Below are 18,351 nucleotides of genomic sequence, written 5' to 3'. Positions count from 1 at the left end.
CCATGTCTATCTTTGAATTGAGTTGCTCCAACTATTCAATAAGAATCTGTAATTTGAAGGAAAATAAATGAAACAAAAAAGAAAACAAATCAAGTCAAAAATATGGAATTTGCATAATTACCCCGCTTTATATTGAAGAACGAAGAAGTACTATGCATACTAATTAGACGCATAAGAACTTACATCCCCATCCTCCACTGCCCCGTCCTCCACGACACCAAGTTCAAATCCTAACATCTTCTCCACCGATTCCATTGTCCTCATCCAAATCTTGTTTTCCTATATGGATAAAAACAATCAAAGTTGTATATGAAATTTAGACATTCACCTAAATGGAAAATTAATGACTTATGCACCAACTGACCAGCAACAACAGTTACAACACCACTTAGTCAGACACACTTACCGATTCCATAAATCCAATCACGAGTAGTTATCACCGCCTCGGCATTTTCAGGTAATAAGGAACTGCGGAATCTATCAATTACCCTTCTACCAATGCTAAATGCAGATTCTGAAGCGACGGTTGAAATAGGAATTGACAAATATCCCCCGCCATTCTTGAAAGTACTGGAAATCGATGTTCATGGGCCTTCCAATACATTAGGATATCAAATGGTTTATCTAAAGAACATCCATATTTCTCAGAAAGATAGAGATCCAACTCTGACAAGTCAGATTGCATATCACCCCACTTTCCTGTGTTGCAGCATATTCCTGCATGAAACAAGCAAGAAGTGAGTGCAGTTCTGTAGTGTAAGGTACTAGTTATGTTCTATGAAAAAATTACCAAACAACTTCAGAAACCCACTTGGTTAAAACAGAAAATATACAAGACCACATGTACTTCTATAAGTAAAAAGTAATCTTTAAAATTACCTGGAGCCATTCACTTCCCGTGAGGGTAGAATTCCCACCATTTTGAAACAGCATATTCTGAGTTCCAGTGACATAAGCTCTTGAATTTGACAATGTGTAATACTCATTATAAAGTTTTTTCATATCTTCACGCACATCATCAACTTTTCTTTCTAATTGTCTTACATCAGTATACAACTTGGAGTAAGCAAAGTTTAGATACTTCAGTTTCAATCTAGGATCTAACACAAGTGCCATAGCCAAAATAGGACTCAAGTTCTCCCAATAACTGTTAAATTTAATTTGCATCTCCTTTACCATGTCCCTAATATATTCAATTTCATTTGTGCTTTCTTTTTTTAGTAACACTTGGACTTGACAAACTCCTTCAAAATAAAGATTGGAAGTAGGATACTTACTACCGGAAAATAAAGTAGTGAGATCATAAAACGTCTTGAGAAACTTCGTGACTACTTCAATTTGCTCCCATTCTCATCAGTTGGACAGTCTTTATAGTCTGGATCACCTCCTTCAAATGAGCAAAAACACTTTTATAAACAAGACAACTATCTAGCATAAGATAAGTTGAATTCCACCTGTATAAAACAAACATTCAGTTTCAGTGAGAGTAATATTATAAACAATAATACATTTCTCTAAATGTATGTATAACAAAGGAAAAGTGGAAACTGGAAATCCACCTTGTTTTCACGTCTTGACGAATACCTCTTCTTATTGCAGACATTCCTAAAGTATTAACAATGTCCAAGAACTTTTGCTTTCTTACTTGGGACTTCTTAAGGGCCTTCACTGACTTTCTTATCTTAAGTATAGCTGGATCAATCTTCACAAGTCCATCTTTTACAATAAGAGCTAAGATGTGCGCACAACAACGCACATGAAAGTATTTTCCCTTGTTAAAAAGGATCTTCTTTGCAACAAGTCTACTCTGCATAATTCTAGCACAAGCTCCATTATTTGCGGCATTATCCAAGGTGATGTTGGATACTTTGTCTTCAATTCCCCAATCATCTATCATTGAAAATAGCTTGTCAGAAAGGTGTTCACCTACAACAGCAACAAGCCCATCAGTAAGTTATCTCCAACTTGGAGATAACTTACTGATGGGCTTGTTGCTGTTGTAGGTGAACACCTTTCTGACAAGCAATTTTCAATGATAGATGATTGGGGAATTGAAGACAAAGTATCCAACATCACCTTGGATAATGCCGCAAATAATGGAGCTTGTGCTAGAATTATGCAGAGTAGACTTGTTGCAAAGAAGATCCTTTTTAACAAGGGAAAATACTTTCATGTGCGTTGTTGTGCGCACATCTTAGCTCTTATTGTAAAAGATGGACTTGTGAAGATTGATCCAGCTATACTTAAGATAAGAAAGTCAGTGAAGGCCCTTAAGAAGTCCCAAGTAAGAAAGCAAAAGTTCTTGGACATTGTTAATACTTTAGGAATGTCTGCAATAAGAAGAGGTATTCGTCAAGACGTGAAAACAAGGTGGATTTCCAGTTTCCACTTTTCCTTTGTTATACATACAGTTAGAGAAATGTATTATTGTTTATAATATTACTCTCACTGAAACTGAATGTTTGTTTTATACAGGTGGAATTCAACTTATCTTATGCTAGATAGTTGTCTTGTTTATAAAAGTGTTTTTGCTCATTTGAAGGAGGTGGATCCAGCTAGAGCTGGCAAACGGGCGGGTCGGGGCTGGCCCGTAACGGGTTACACAGGTTCGGGTTAACACGGGTCAAAACCTGCGGGTTGATATTATTCACGGGTAGTCATTTGTTCAACCCGTGCCCGTAATGGGTAAAACCTGCAGGTTCACGGGTTAGCCCGTTTCTGGTGATTCAACTCGCCGGAAGCCGATTTCCGATCCATTTCCGGCCACATTCACAATTTCACACCAAAACTTAACAATACTCTTATAAATTATATTTACAAAAAACACAATTACATTTTCATAAATTATATTTTCTGAAGGAACACAATTACAATTTCATAAATTATACTTACTGATCATTAGTAGTCTAATACTTCATCAGTAATCAGTATCATTTCAGTTGATTCAGTAACAGACTAACAGTGAAGTCTTGAAGTTGAACAAAGAAAAATACCCTTCAAGAGTAAGACAAGAAGTCTCCAAGACTCCAACAATAAAGATATTAACAACCACTTCCTGCACAAAATATATATTGTGGTTAATCAAAAAACAGTGACAACTATCAGATTCCAAAAAACATCTCCACTATATTTTCTATACAAAATTTGGAGACACTTTGATAGTTTGATAAGTAACTCCTGTCCAAAAAAACATTCTCATTTTCCATGTCTATCTTTGAATTGAGTTGCTCCAACTATTCAATAAGAATCTGTAATTTGAAGGAAAAATAAATGAAACAAAAAAGAAAACAAATCAAGTCAAAAATATGGAATTTGCATAATTACCCCGCTTTATATTGAAGAACGAAGAAGTACTATGCATACTAATTAGACGCATAAGAACTTACATCCCCATCCTCCACTGCCCCGTCCTCCACGACACCAAGTTCAAATCCTAACACATCTTCTCCACCGATTCCATTGTCCTCATCCAAATCTTGTTTTCCTATATGGATAAAAACAATCAAAGTTGTATATGAAATTTAGACATTCACCTAAATGGAAAATTAATGACTTATGCACCAACTGACCAGCAACAACAGTTACAACACCACTTAGTCAGACACACTTACCGATTCCATAAATCCAATCACGAGTAGTTATCACCGCCTCGGCATTTTCAGGTAATAAGGAACTGCGGAATCTATCAATTACCCTTCTACCAATGCTAAATGCAGATTCTGAAGCGACGGTTGAAATAGGAATTGACAAAATATCCCCCGCCATTCTTGAAAGTACTGGAAATCGATGTTCATGGGCCTTCCAATACATTAGGATATCAAATGGTTTATCTAAAGAACATCCATATTTCTCAGAAAGATAGAGATCCAACTCTGACAAGTCAGATTGCATATCACCACCACTTTCCTGTGTTGCAGCATATTCCTGCATGAAACAAGCAAGAAGTGAGTGCAGTTCTGTAGTGTAAGGTACTAGTTATGTTCTATGAAAAAATTACCAAACAACTTCAGAAACCCACTTGGTTAAAACAGAAAATAATACAAGACCACATGTACTTCTATAAGTAAAAAGTAATCTTTAAAATTACCTGGAGCCATTCACTTCCCGTGAGGGTAGAATTCCCACCATTTTGAAACAGCATATTCTGAGTTCCAGTGACATAAGCTCTTGAATTTGACAATGTGTAATACTCATTATAAAGTTTTTTCATATCTTCACGCACATCATCAACTTTTCTTTCTAATTGTCTTACATCAGTATACAACTTGGAGTAAGCAAAGTTTAGATACTTCAGTTTCAATCTAGGATCTAACACAAGTGCCATAGCCAAAATAGGACTCAAGTTCTCCCAATAACTGTTAAATTTAATTTGCATCTCCTTTACCATGTCCCTGATATATTCAATTTCATTTGTGCTTTCTTTTTTTAGTAACACTTGGACTTGACAAACTCCTTCAAAATAAAGATTGGAAGTAGGATACTTACTACCAGAAAATAAAGTAGTGAGATCATAAAACGTCTTGAGAAACTTCGTGACTACTTCAATTTGCTCCCATTCTCCATCAGTTGGACAGTCTTTATAGTCTGGATTCACCTCCTTCAAATGAGAAAAAACACTTTTATAAACAAGACAACTATCTAGCATAAGATAAGTTGAATTCCACCTGTATAAAACAAACATTCAGTTTCAGTGAGAGTAATATTATAAACAATAATACATTTCTCTAAATGTATGTATAACAAAGGAAAAGTGGAAACTGGAAATCCACCTTGTTTTCACGTCTTGACGAATACCTCTTCTTATTGCAGACATTCCTAAAGTATTAACAATGTCCAAGAACTTTTGCTTTCTTACTTGGGACTTCTTAAGGGCCTTCACTGACTTTCTTATCTTAAGTATAGCTGGATCAATCTTCACAAGTCCATCTTTTACAATAAGAGCTAAGATGTGCGCACAACAACGCACATGAAAGTATTTTCCCTTGTTAAAAAGGATCTTCTTTGCAACAAGTCTACTCTGCATAATTCTAGCACAAGCTCCATTATTTGCGGCATTATCCAAGGTGATGTTGGATACTTTGTCTTCAATTCCCCAATCATCTATCATTGAAAATTGCTTGTCAGAAAGGTGTTCACCTACAACAGCAACAAGCCCATCAGTAAGTTATCTCCAAGAGTTTTTATAAAAGAAAAAAACAGGTCACTAGCAACTGAGTAGTACTGTATAAGTTATTTGAGCAGAATACATACTTAAATATAATATCACATGCAAATAAAATAAAAGATCTCAAGACTCAAGTAAGTGATCACCTGTATGAGGTGGTGGAAGTTCACAAAAGTTCAAAAGATACTTCTTCAACTCCCAATTTTGATCAAGAAAGTGCACAGTTAAGCTTATGTACCCTGTAGTAGTAACAGATGTCCACATGTCTGATGTTAGACACATCCTACCTGTAAGGTTAAGTCATACACATCAGCACATCATACTAATCAATTACTCGTAATACATAAAAGTATAAAACAAAACATACCTGGAGCAAGTTTCAATCTGTTTCGAATAACTTCTTTTTGTTCTTTATGTTTCTTGAGAATATCGGCTTTCCCAGTATTCCTTGATATTGGTTTAGCATCCTCATTCAAATAAGCACATATGTCCCTAAATTCTTTCCACTCCACCAAAGAAAATGGGACATTCCTTGCAATGAGTAATGCGGTAAAGAGACAGCGCAGTTTCATCTGATCAATTTTACGTACACGAGAAGACAGCTGGCCATTCTTTGCAGTTAACATCATCTGCCCTATGTCCTGAGAGTCACGCTTAAGGCACTTATGCCTTTTCATAGATGAAGTTCCACCTCTCTGGCTATCATATTTATATCCAATTCTACAAGCCTTGCACACTCCCTTCTTTGTTCCATCTTGACATTTAACGAGATCAAAATACTCCCACACATCAGATCTAAGTTTATGTTCTTTTTCAGCTGAAACGGGTGCAGTTGCACAACCAACAGTTGCAGAGTCATTCAAAGATTCTAGCATCTCAAGATTCTCAACATCATCATCCGCCGCACCGTCACTAATCACAACATCGTTGTAATGTTCTTGTACACTTGACATCCTAGAACCTGGATGAAGCCACAAAGAATAGGTCAAATACTCATAAATTAGTCATTACTTACTCCAATCTACATAAACATAAACTAGGGAATGAAAATGAAATATGCACAATCACATATTCACATTAAGGATGTCTCAAGCTACATAAACATAAACTAGGGAATGAAAATGAAACAACAACAGACTCCAATCGACCAGTCAATGCAAGCTTAATGTAATCCTGCAAACAGAAGCTCCCTAGCAAATCAAAGGTTGCAAACTTGCAATGTATGCAAAATATAGCGCTTGCAATCAAAATAATCATAATCACTATGATTTCAAAACCAAAAAAAAGTCAAACAAAGACATTCAAGATCATTCAGAATTCTAATCGACCAATATCAATACACATGAAAGGCGGATGAAATAAAGATCATTTCACAGTCTGATCTAAAAGGATTGTACATAAACAGACGGGGCCTTGTATATACGAATGGAGTCATGGACCGATCAACAAAGAAAAAAATAAGCTAACCAAAAAAAAGTAGACGAAAACATAAGAACAAGTTGAAGAAAGGATTGTTCATGAATAAGTATTAGTGGAAACAGAACTATCCCAATACTAAGTGAAACATCCAATACCTACGTATTTTGTTCATAAGTTGCGTCCTTGGATGTGTATTACTGCTTCTAATTGGGCTAAAAATATTTTATCAAACCTTAAGGCTTGGATTTCTTAAACCAACCATAAACTAGTTCATATGTATTGCACCACATTACCTACAGTTTAACCATGTCATAGCATAACTACTAAAAAGAGAGTAAATTAGGTGAATGCATACAGAAAAATTAAATACCTACGGCAACTATACTCACCAAATTTGCGCCAAGAGTGTGAAACAGAACAAGCCCGAATAACATCAGCTGGTTCATACAAAATTACAAATAATATAAAACTTTCAATGATAAGTCACGGTTGAGCAACTGTAGAAAATCCACAGAGCCAGACCCTGAATGATATTTAAACAAAAAGTAAGCAATGGAACTCTAACTCAAATTACAGGATTGAACTAAATTGGCTTGGCAGTATTAAAGATGCTCCAGAACATTACATATCGTCACTCAACTTGTACAGTACACGAAAAGTAAAACTATTTAACCAAAAAATTAAAAATTAAAAAAAACAGGCCACGTTACATACAAAATACCCAATTTAGAGTACAGAAATACCTCCTAAATTACAACTACTACAGGAGACTTCATTTGCATCCATTGGCTACAGGAATATATGATCTGTTTAGCCAATTTAACATCAAACTTAGATCCTGACAAAGATAAAGCAAAGATCAATCTGATCTATGAGAACTGTCTCCTGTGTGTCCAACTGTCCATAAATGTCTAAACAATGCTAATCTGGATCAGTAATTTATGGTCAGCAGACTCCATAAACATGATCTATAAGTCTCTCTTTTACAGTCTACAGTCTACACATAATAAGAGTGATGATGATTACCAGAGAAATATTTGTGAAGTTGCTTATACCTGTAACCTGAAGATCTTTGAGAAATTACTGCACCTGGAGGCTGGAGGTCTTCCACAGAATCCACACAATATCAAAAAGAAAGGAACTTCAATTGAAACCTTAGCAGAGAAATTGAAGAAAGGATTACTGGACAATCTATCAAGAAATTAACCTCTAAGGCTCTAACAATTCAAATAAAATCAAAGTGATGGAGAAATTCAAATGACCTGAAGATTAATCTGCACCTGAAGGACTTCTACATTCAAAAAAAAATTAAATTAAATTCAAACCCTAACATCCAAAAAATTGAAAACAAAACAAAAATAAATCAACTTTCGAAAACCATAACATTACCTGATGAGAATTGAAATCAAATTTGAAGAAAGGGGATTTTGATTTTTGAAGATACGAAGAGAAATAGGGTATGAGAAAAGGGGTTTATAGATTTTCCAGTTCCCCTCTTTCACTTTCAGTCTTTCTCCCACGAGCCCCGCTTGCTTACACAGAGAACTAGAGAATACTCAACAGTCAAACGACTCTCAAATCCTTCAAGATCGAAGTAGTAGAAGACGCAGAAGAAGAAAGAACTTCGTCTGTGAAGTGAGGCTGCCGCTTGCGGACGAAGAAGACGAAGCAACTAGGGTTTTTTTCTTTTTATACCATGGCTGCATGACAGATAGCCAGGATAGGAGACACGTATGTGAGTTAGTGACACCCGACAAAAATGAACTGCGGGTTAACCCGTGATTGTACGGTCCGGTCCGGGTTAACCCGTTTATTGACGGGTCACCATTTCTCCAACCCGAACCCGGCTTGTTTTGTAACCAGCCGGTCCGGGTTCGGGTTTTTACGGTCCGGGCACGGGTCAACCCGCGGGTTTCAACTTGTTTGCCAGCTCTAATCCAGACTATAAAGACTGTCCAACTGATGAAGAATGGGAGCAAATTGAAGTAGTCACGAAGTTTCTCAAGACGTTTTATGATCTCACTACTTTATTTTCCGGTAGTAAGTATCCTACTTCCAATCTTTATTTTGAAGGAGTTTGTCAAGTCCAAGTGTTACTAAAAAAAGAAAGCACAAATGAAATTGAATATATCAGGGACATGGTAAAGGAGATGCAAATTAAATTTAACAGTTATTGGGAGAACTTGAGTCCTATTTTGGCTATGGCACTTGTGTTAGATCCTAGATTGAAACTGAAGTATCTAAACTTTGCTTACTCCAAGTTGTATACTGATGTAAGACAATTAGAAAGAAAAGTTGATGATGTGCGTGAAGATATGAAAAAACTTTATAATGAGTATTACACATTGTCAAATTCAAGAGCTTATGTCACTGGAACTCAGAATATGCTGTTTCAAAATGGTGGGAATTCTACCCTCACGGGAAGTGAATGGCTCCAGGTAATTTTAAAGATTACTTTTTACTCATGAAGTACATGTGGTCTTGTATTATTTTCTGTTTTAACCAAGTGGGTTTCTGAAGTTGTTTGGTAATTTTTTCATCGAACATAACTAGTACCTTACACTACAGAACTGCACTCACTTCTTGCTTGTTTCATGCAGGAATATGCTGCAACACAGGAAAGTGGTGGTGATATGCAATCTGACTTGTCAGAGTTGGATCTCTATCTTTCTGAGAAATATGGATGTTCTTTAGATAAACCATTTGATATCCTAATGTATTGGAAGGCCCATGAACATCGATTTCCAGTACTTTCAAGAATGGCGGGGGATATTTTGTCAATTCCTATTTCAACCGTCGCTTCAGAATCTGCATTTAGCATTGGTGGAAGGGTAATTGATAGATTCCGCAGTTCCTTATTACCTGAAAATGCCGAGGCGGTGATAACTACTCGTGATTGGATTTATGGAATCGGTAAGTGTGTCTGACTAAGTGGTGTTGTAACTGTTGTTGCTGGTCAGTTGGTGCATAAGTCATTAATTTTCCATTTAGGTGAATGTCTAAATTTCATATACAACTTTGATTGTTTTTATCCATATAGGAAAAGAAGATTTGGATGAGGACAATGGAATCAGTGGAGAAGATGTGTTAGGATTTGAACTTGGTGTCGTGGAGGACGGGGCAGTGGAGGATGGGGATGTAAGTTCTTATGCGTCTAATTAGTATGCATAGTACTTCTTCGTTCTTCAATATAAAGCGGGGTAATTATGCAAATTCCATATTTTTGACTTGATTTGTTTTCTTTTTTGTTTCATTTATTTTTCCTTCAAATTACAGATTCTTATTGAATAGTTGGAGAAACTCAATTCAAAGATAGACATGGAAAATGAGAATGTTTTTTTGGACAGGAGTTACTTATCAAACTATCAAAATGTCTCCAAATTTTGTATAGAAAATATAGTGGAGATGTTTTTTGGAATCTGATAGTTGTCACTGTTTTTTGATTAACCACAATATATATTTTGTGCAGGAAGTGGTTGTTAATATCTTTATTGTTGGAGTCTTGGAGACTTCTTGTCTTACTCTTGAAGGGTATTTTTCTTTGTTCAACTTCAAGACTTCACTGTTAGTCTGTTACTGAATCAACTGAAATGATACTGATTACTGATGAAGTATTAGACTACTAATGATCAGTAAGTATAATTTATGAAATTGTAATTGTGTTCCTTCAGAAAATATAATTTATGAAAATGTAATTGTGTTTTTTGTAAATATAATTTATAATTTATAAGAGTATTGTTAAGTTTTGGTGTGAAATTGTGAATGTGGCCGGAAATGGATCAGAAATCGGCTTCCGGCGAGTTGAATCACCAGAAACGGGCTAACCCGTGAACCTGCAGGTTTTACCCGTTACGGGCACGGGTTGAACAAATGACTACCCGTGAATAATATCAACCCGCAGGTTTTGACCCGTGTTAACCCGAACCTGTGTAACCCGTTACGGGCCAGCCCCGACCCGCCCGTTTGCCAGCTCTAATCTAGATACAGGTTGCAGTAATCATATGAGTGGAAGAAAAGATTTTTTTGATAATCTTGATGAATCAGTGCGATCAACTGTGAAGTTTGGAAACAATTCTACCATTCCAGTTATGGGAAAAGGTAGGATTGGAATTGTTCTGAAAAATGGTGCAAAAACATTTATTATGGATGTATTTTATGTACCAGGTTTGCATCAAAATATTTTGAGTATGGGTCAATCGTATGAAAGAGGTTATTCTATGAACATCTTTAATGGTGTTTGTACAATTCGAGATCGTTTTAGAAGACTTATTACAAGAGTGCAGATGACTAAGAATAGATTGTTTCCTTTGAATATTCAGTATCAAATCGAAAGTTGTTATAGTAGCAGTGTTCATGATGATTCTTGGTTATGGCACAAAAGGATGGGACATGTAAACTTTAATAGTTTGCAAACTTTAGCAAAGAAGGAGATGGTGTCAGGCTTATCCTTTATTGAGGTACCAGAATCAAGATGTGAAAATTGCATCTTTGGCAAGCAGCACAGAGATCAATTCCCAGTCAACAAAGCTAGAAGAGCTGATCAACAATTGGAGATTGTTCATAGTGATCTGTGTGGTCCTATTGAAGTAACTTCACATGGAGGTAATAATTATTTTATAACTTTAATTGATGATTTTATTAGAAAAGCATGGGTTTATTTTCTTAAACAAAAGAGTGATGCATTTCAAGCTTTTAGAAGTTTCACAGCTTATGCTGAGAGACAAATTGGTAAGAGTATCAAGATCTTGTGAACTGATAGAGGTAAAGAATATACTGTTGTTGACAAGTTTATGGAAGAGCATGGCATCCGGCATCAACTAACTGCAAGATATACACCACAACATAATGGAGTTGCAGAGAGGAAGAATATAACCATAATGGAGATAGCAATAACTATAAGAAAAACAAAAGATTTACCAAAAAGTTTTTTGGGTTATGAAGTTGACACAACTGTGTATTTACTCAACAGATGTTCTAAAAATAGTTTGAACAACATAACATCAGAAGAAGCTTGGAGAGGTGTAAGACCAAGTGTAAGACATCTGAATTTTTTTTGGGTGTATTGCATATGCACATGTACCCAAAGAAATAAGAAAGAAATTGGATGACAAGAGTGAGAAGTGTATCCTTGTTGGTTATAGTTCAGTAACCAAAGGATATAAATTATATAACCCAGAAGCAGGAAAAGTGTTTACAAGTAGAGATGTGATATTTGATGAAGATTCAAAATGGAACTGGAATAATGGATCAACAACTAATGTTGATCCATATAACAATGGATCAACAAGGGATGTTGATCCACATAATATTGGATCAACAAGGAATGTTGATCCACCTGCTGCTGTCAGAACAGTTCCAGTTGAAGTTGAAGAAGAAGTGCAGATTCAAGATAATGTGGAAGAGCAACATGAAGAAGCAAGAACAGAAACAGTACAACAAAAAGAAACTACAAGACCAATAAGAAAATATATCATACCTGCTAGGTTGAATGATTATATTGTATCAAGAGATGATGAAGATACTGATGATGAAGTAGTGAATTTTGCACTATTTGGAGATTGTGATCCTGTAACTTATGAAGAAGCATCAAAAGAACAAGGTTGGATTCAAGCTATGAGTGAAGAACTGAAGTCAATTGAGAAGAATGATACATGGGAACTAACAGAACTTCCACCAGGAAAGAAACCCATATGTGTTAATTGGGTTTATAAAACAAAATACAAGTCAAATGGTGAAGTGGATAGAAAGAAAGCAAGGTTAGTTGCTAAAGGATATAGGCAAAGACAAGGAGTAGATTACTCAGAAGTATTTGCACCAGTTGCAAGATTAGACACAGTGAGAATGATAATTGCATTAGATGCACAAAAGGAGTGGAAGATTTTTCAGATGGATGTGAAGTCAGCATTTTTGAATGGAGTATTGGAAGAAGAAGTTTATATTTAGCAACCAGCTGGTTATATTATGGAGGGGAAGGAGAATGAAGCATACAAGATAAACAAAGCTTTGTAGGTTTGAAACAAGCACCAAGAGCTTGGTATACAAGAATAGATTCATATTTCATTAAGAAATGATTTACAAGATGTCCACATGAGCATACCTTGTATTTGAAAGCTGATACTCTTGGCAATCACATCATAGTGTGTCTATCTGTAGATGATCTTATATTTACTGGAAATAGTTCTGAGATGATTAATGAATTCAGGGAGGATATGGTGAAGGAGTTTGAGATGACATATCTTGGTTTAATGTCATATTTTATTGGCATAGAGGTACAACAAACTGAAAAAGGAATTTTCATCAATCAGCAAAGATATGCACAAGGAATACTAAAGCGTTTCAAGATGGATAATTGTAATCCAATCTTAAAACCAGTAGAAGAGAGATTGAAGTTGACAAGAGAAGGCTCGGGAGAACTTATGAATTCAACAGACTTTAAAGGTCTTGTTGGATGTCTTAGATATCTGACTGCTACAAGACCTGACATTATGTATGCAATTGGATTGGTTAGCAGATTTATGGAAGAACCCAGACAATCACATTTACAAGCTGCAAAACGTATTCTGAGATATGTCAGAGGTACAACCAGTATGAGAATTCTCTATAATGTTTCAGAAGATCCAAAATTAGTTGGTTTTACTGATAGTGATTGGGCTGGTGATATAGAAGGAAGAAGAAGCACATTAGGTTATGGATTTCAGTTAGGAACTGGTTTTTTCTCTTGGTCATCAAAGAAACAACAAGTTGTTGCATTATCTACAACAGAAGCTGAGTATATAGCTGTTAGCAACTGTGCTACACAAGCTGTATGGCTAAGAATGATGTTGAAGTCATTGTCTCAAAAACAGAAGACACCAACAACAATAGTTTGTGACAACAAGTCTAAAATTTCATTAACTAATAATCCAGTGCTTCATGGAAGGAGTAAGCTGATATTAAGTATCATTACGTTAGAGATCTGGTCAGTAACAAGGAGATAGTTGTGGAGTTTGTTGAGAGTGAAGAGCAAGTAGAAGATATTTTACCAAGTCTTTGAAGTCTAACACTTTCATTTACTTGCATGGAAAATTGGGAATAATTAGCAAAGAGTATCTTGGTTTAAGGGAGGATGTTGAGAAGTAAACCAAGATACTATGAAAAAGATAGAAGGGATCAACAATGTGTGTTGATACAGTGTGAAGAAAGTGATATGGATCAACAGTGTGTGTTGATCCAGTATAGTATGGATCAACTGGGACAGTTGACATGAAGTGGATGGATCAACAAGAGTTGTTGATCCATGGTACGATATTTAGAAGTTTACTTGGGTTGCAAGTATTACTGGTTTTAAGAATTTTTTTACGTGAGAATTGTCTAGAAGTTTCTTGTTAGAGTTTGTTTTTGATTAGGAAAGTCTTTTTACTTGAGAGTCAAGTTTGTGAGTCATATAACGAAACACATCAATTGAAGAGAGTTTGTTTGAGTTAAGTTTTGTGTTCATTTCATTAAGTTTTTGATATCAAATTTTCTACATTGAGTAATGATGGGTTTGTGCTTTTCTCCAAAATCCCAAATTAATCAAACAAATATTCATCTCAGATTCTCATAACAATCATTGAATTCCGAGAAAATGGAAAAAAAAATCACTAAAACCACAATACAATTATCCTTATTCGTTATTAGAATCAATCCTTAACAACAATTAAAGTGAACGACACAGAAATGTTTCAAATAAATAAATAGAACTTTTTGTTGCAGGGGAGGGGAGGAGGGGGCAGATTCAGTAATTCAAGCTACTTTTTGTAATGCACGGTCATTTGATTTGTTGTTATCGCTAGTTGCATGAAGGCGACTATCATCCATGGGCATACAGGGTTTATAACATGCAGTAATACTATGGTACTAAAGTTGATATTTAGCAGCTCTTCTAATAAATTCATTCCATCATCACCAACAGCAGGCACACAAAGTGTTTGTATGAGTGCCTGAACCAGTTCTGCAAAAAGAAAAGAAAAAAAAGTGCAAAAATGAAGTGAAAATTGCGTTCAGTAGTTGGTTGGTGGAATTTAAAGCTAAGAAATTGTGGTTCGAGGTGATTACACGGATAAAAGTAGATTTATTCACAAAATATATAAAATGCACCTGAGTGCATAATTAATATTCTGGCAGAAAAATATAGTTTTTTCAGGTTGCACCCGAGTGCATAATGTACATGCACATTCTTATAGAAACTATGTTTTGGCCATGTGCACCTGGGTGCATAATGCATATTTTTATATGACATAAATTTTGGTCAGGTTGTACCTGGGTGCATAATGCATATTCTTATATGAATTTAATTTTGGCCAGGTTGCACCTGGGTGCATAATACATATTCATATGAAATAATTTTTGGCCAAGTTGAATATGGGTGCATAATGCATATTTTTATAGAAAATAAGTTTTGTCTAGGTTGCACCTGGGCGGCCTGGTTGAAAATATATATTCTTTTTTTTTTCGAATTTCATATCAACAATGGATCTTGTTTTGTAAAGATTTTCGAGCCCTTTTCAAAAATATAAATTTTATTAAAATCCGACTTATATTTTAGAAGTTAAGACATTTTTCGCGATTAATTTAAAAAGGATAAGAAAAAGAATAAAGTTTAAAGCAAAGGGTATATATGACTAATATTTTCCATATCTTTTTCACCCACACCTATATTTTACAAGTCTATTGCTCCCACATTTTATGGGTTGTCGTCATATGACCCATTTTCCGGATTAGGATATACAATCTTTTATAAAACAATATTACTATCAATCTTATTATTTGTTTATAAGAATTCTCTTTTATCTTTTCTTAATCTCTTTATCAATTTCATCTTATTCGTATCTCTTTCGTCTCTTCGTATCACCTGCAATCTTCTATTGCCTTCTTCTTAACAAGCTCGACATTAGTAGCAAAAAAAGGAGGCAGAAAAAACGGGATACTTTATAAATTATCTCATGATAAATACCATTAGGAAGTGGAAGTCTGATTAGTTATCAAAATAATTAGGAAGTTATATTTCGGTTTGAGTTTAACAATGGACGTTGGTATTTACAGTGGTAAAAGAAAACTATTAGACGCATATATGGTTAACGTACAGTGTTGAAAACTAGAACCCACTGTAATGTTAATGTTCACAGACCATTTTTTTGATAGTTTCGTCAGCAGTAAGATGGTAGAAATTGATAATTTTGCAGCATATTCATATGATTAATCGGCAATTTTTTAAAATTTAGGGACACAACTCATTGATTTATACTATCTCTATCAACAAAAAGGAGGACCTTTTTAGAAAAATGAGAAAAATGAAAGATGAATTTCCCTGAGGCTCAGAGAGTGTAAAATAAATATAGGCTCCTAAAATCATAGAAGACCATAGAAGCAATGCTCCAGAAAAAGAAGATTTGTTGCAATGTAGCTCCGGGAAATCATAAATAAAAAGACGTGACATATTTGGTCAAGTGAACCGATCGAATCATATAGCAGGACTCGTAACTTTTTACTGTAATCCAAACTGTGATAGTAACATATGATGGGATTTGACCGAAAGTTGCTTGGTGATTATGAATGAGCTCGCTTCTCACAGTATTTTTTGTTTGATCTAAAATATCTCGTCTCAATAATTTTCATGAGACTCCGAAGTTCTAAATTTCTAAAGTGACATCAAATCTCTCCTATGTTAGGAGGATTTCACATAATCCAATATGTGTGCTTTTCTGTGATTTTTTTTTATTCTTGTGGTTCCAATCATTTCGACAAAATATCTTTGTTTGCCGACCAAAAATAAAATCTTGCCAGTATAAAATTTGCCCGGACTCCTAAAACCCGCCTCACAACTAAATTCTGTCATTTTGATCTAAAAACCAAATTTGAATAAGTCGGTCACGACCCAGATTAATTTGCTTAGCTACCAAAATTGGTCCGATGGCTTAAAATTAGTCATGTCCTCAAAATCTAAAACGACAATGATGTGTCAATGGCAATGACTGAGAATTACTAGTACTTCGATAATTAGAACCCAACACTGAATACTTGCATCAAATTACAAGCAGCCTCGGCTAACACAGATTTTAGCATCTTGGCTACCTTATTTCCTTCTATGAAAGCTCAAATAGATTGAGAAACCTAACAAAAGAGCAAAATCACCATAACAGAAAACCAAAAAGGCACAAAGAGAAAGGAGAAATTCTAAAATGAAAACGATGTCCTTGCATTCGTAATACTTGTATCATCACAGTAGATCAGTACCGATGATAATTAGTCCTTGGAACAACAACACCCGCAGCTCCACTTAGTAGAAGTCATTTGCCTGCAAGCTAGAAGAGTCTTTGTTTTGCTTTTTCCACATTTCTTAAAACAGGATTTCTTACAACCATCACATGATAGACCATCAACTATTCTACTAGTCCCATTTGAATTAGCGGCATCCCTCATGGGACATTCACTACCATCGGGTGTATTCCCAGAAGGAGTAGGAGTAGACTTGTCTGCAATCATCATCAATCAGCAACAATATGTTAGACTGAAATTAAAGTTAAGATAACTGGATTTGTAATTGTTTTTTGCATATATGTAAGCTAGTAGCTAATTTATTGATAAAATAAAACACAAAGAAAATGCTGAAATGTGTGCATGTGTTCTTACCAGTAGCTGCGGATACAGTTATCACCAACAAGAGAAAACCAACAAGGAAGAGGATGGAGGAAGAAGAAATCTTTGCCATGACAATTATGGTTGGATTGGAAAAGTTATGCGCTGTCTAAGTTTAGTGCTCTGAAATCTAAATGCTCTTGGAGTGGTTGTAGTGGGATGATCTTGCTATCTTATATATATAGAAGAAAATAGAAGATCACTCAGCAGTCGGCAAAATTATTGGTTTTTTGTTTTCTTATAACGTGTTTAAATAAATGAATTCCAGATACATAAACGTGTTACAAAGAAACGCGTAGCCACTGAACATGACTAGGAAGTCCATGATAGCCTTAGCACCCACCGATTAATTTTTGTCTGGATGCAAAAGAACAAAGATTTTGAACATGGGGAAGATAAGTGTATATATTTAATTAACTAAGAAAAAAACTAAATAAAATAAATATGGAGCAGGTCGGTGGGAAAAGTTTTCTTTCCTCCATTAAAGAAACGAGGATACCGTGTTGATGAAATTAAAACCCGTAAAATATTACGGTACCAATTGTGAAGTTAGATTATAGTTATTTGGGTTATTTACAGCGGTAAAAAAGAAACTAAACTATGTAAGACGGACCCAAAATCTTCCTTGGGCGACTAAAACATTGTTGATTGCCAGCCATGATTAAATGTTTTGGACCGAATTGCTCAATTAGTGGGTAACTACAAAAATCTATAACAAAACAGTGTTGGGAAGGAAAATGATTTCATGCTTTATACACGATATTAGTTTGTTGTTTGTAGTCATAAAACAACATATTTTTCCTACATATGTTGTTTCCATGCATAGAACACAATCCATTTGGTGATAATATCAGAACTAGGATTTTACACAGAACAAGTTTAAATAGAAAGACACGAATTTAACGTGGTTCAGCAAGTTTTGTCTACATCCACGGACCAATCCCCGTAGGGAGAGATATTTTATTGATGTATGGATTACAATGATTTTGCGATCCCTTTTGGGTTTGCTGGTGAATTTTCGTGTATCTGGGCCCCTTCTTTTGATTTTTGTTAAAGGGAGAGCAAAAATGAATCGGAGAAGAGCGAAAATCGTAGCCGACTCGCTAACTCGG

The 18,351-nt window shown here is 35.3% G+C and overlaps 2 protein-coding genes across 2 annotated transcripts; both read right to left on the bottom strand.

Moving 5' to 3' along the window:
• Positions 1-1,333: 1,333 nt before the first annotated feature.
• Positions 1,334-6,117, bottom strand: LOC113272002 (zinc finger BED domain-containing protein RICESLEEPER 1-like). The gene is made up of 12 exons (XM_026521919.1): positions 5,649-6,117; positions 5,311-5,451; positions 4,967-5,136; positions 4,770-4,912; positions 4,088-4,664; positions 3,612-3,924; positions 3,387-3,484; positions 2,994-3,055; positions 2,893-2,912; positions 1,757-1,926; positions 1,560-1,702; positions 1,334-1,454 (listed from the first exon to the last, which is right to left on the bottom strand). The coding sequence occupies exons 1-12, from the start codon at positions 6,115-6,117 to the stop codon at positions 1,334-1,336; spliced, it is 2,427 nt and encodes an 808-aa protein (XP_026377704.1).
• A 10,447-nt stretch (positions 6,118-16,564) lies between these two features.
• LOC113274738 lies at positions 16,565-17,466 on the bottom strand. The gene is made up of 2 exons (XM_026524126.1): positions 17,234-17,466; positions 16,565-17,076 (listed from the first exon to the last, which is right to left on the bottom strand). Exons 1-2 carry the CDS (start codon positions 17,310-17,312, stop codon positions 16,847-16,849), a joined length of 309 nt encoding a protein of 102 aa, XP_026379911.1. The 5' UTR covers positions 17,313-17,466; the 3' UTR covers positions 16,565-16,846.
• Between the last annotated feature and the right edge of the window lie 885 nt (positions 17,467-18,351).

The sequence above is a fragment of the Papaver somniferum genome, chromosome 4 (assembly GCF_003573695.1).
Source record: "Papaver somniferum cultivar HN1 chromosome 4, ASM357369v1, whole genome shotgun sequence".
Classification (NCBI taxonomy): Eukaryota; Viridiplantae; Streptophyta; class Magnoliopsida; order Ranunculales; family Papaveraceae; genus Papaver; species Papaver somniferum.
Note: the sequence above shows the minus strand (reverse complement) of the source record. Positions and strands in the feature narration are given on the sequence as shown.

Excerpts from the sequence above, each read along its gene's own strand:
- LOC113274738 (XM_026524126.1), bottom strand. The coding sequence starts at position 17,312 with ATGGCAAAGATTTCTTCTTCCTCCATCCTCTTCCTTGTTGGTTTTCTC. Across the intron at positions 17,077-17,233 it reads AACTGTATCCGCAGCTACTG|ACAAGTCTACTCCTACTCCT; the intron begins GTAAGAACACAT and ends TGATGATTGCAG.
- LOC113272002 (XM_026521919.1), bottom strand. The coding sequence starts at position 6,117 with ATGTCAAGTGTACAAGAACATTACAACGATGTTGTGATTAGTGACGGT. Across the intron at positions 5,452-5,648 it reads GAAAGAATTTAGGGACATAT|GTAGGATGTGTCTAACATCA; the intron begins GTGCTTATTTGA and ends TTAACCTTACAG. Across the intron at positions 5,137-5,310 it reads ACTTCCACCACCTCATACAG|GTGAACACCTTTCTGACAAG; the intron begins GTGATCACTTAC and ends TTGCTGTTGTAG.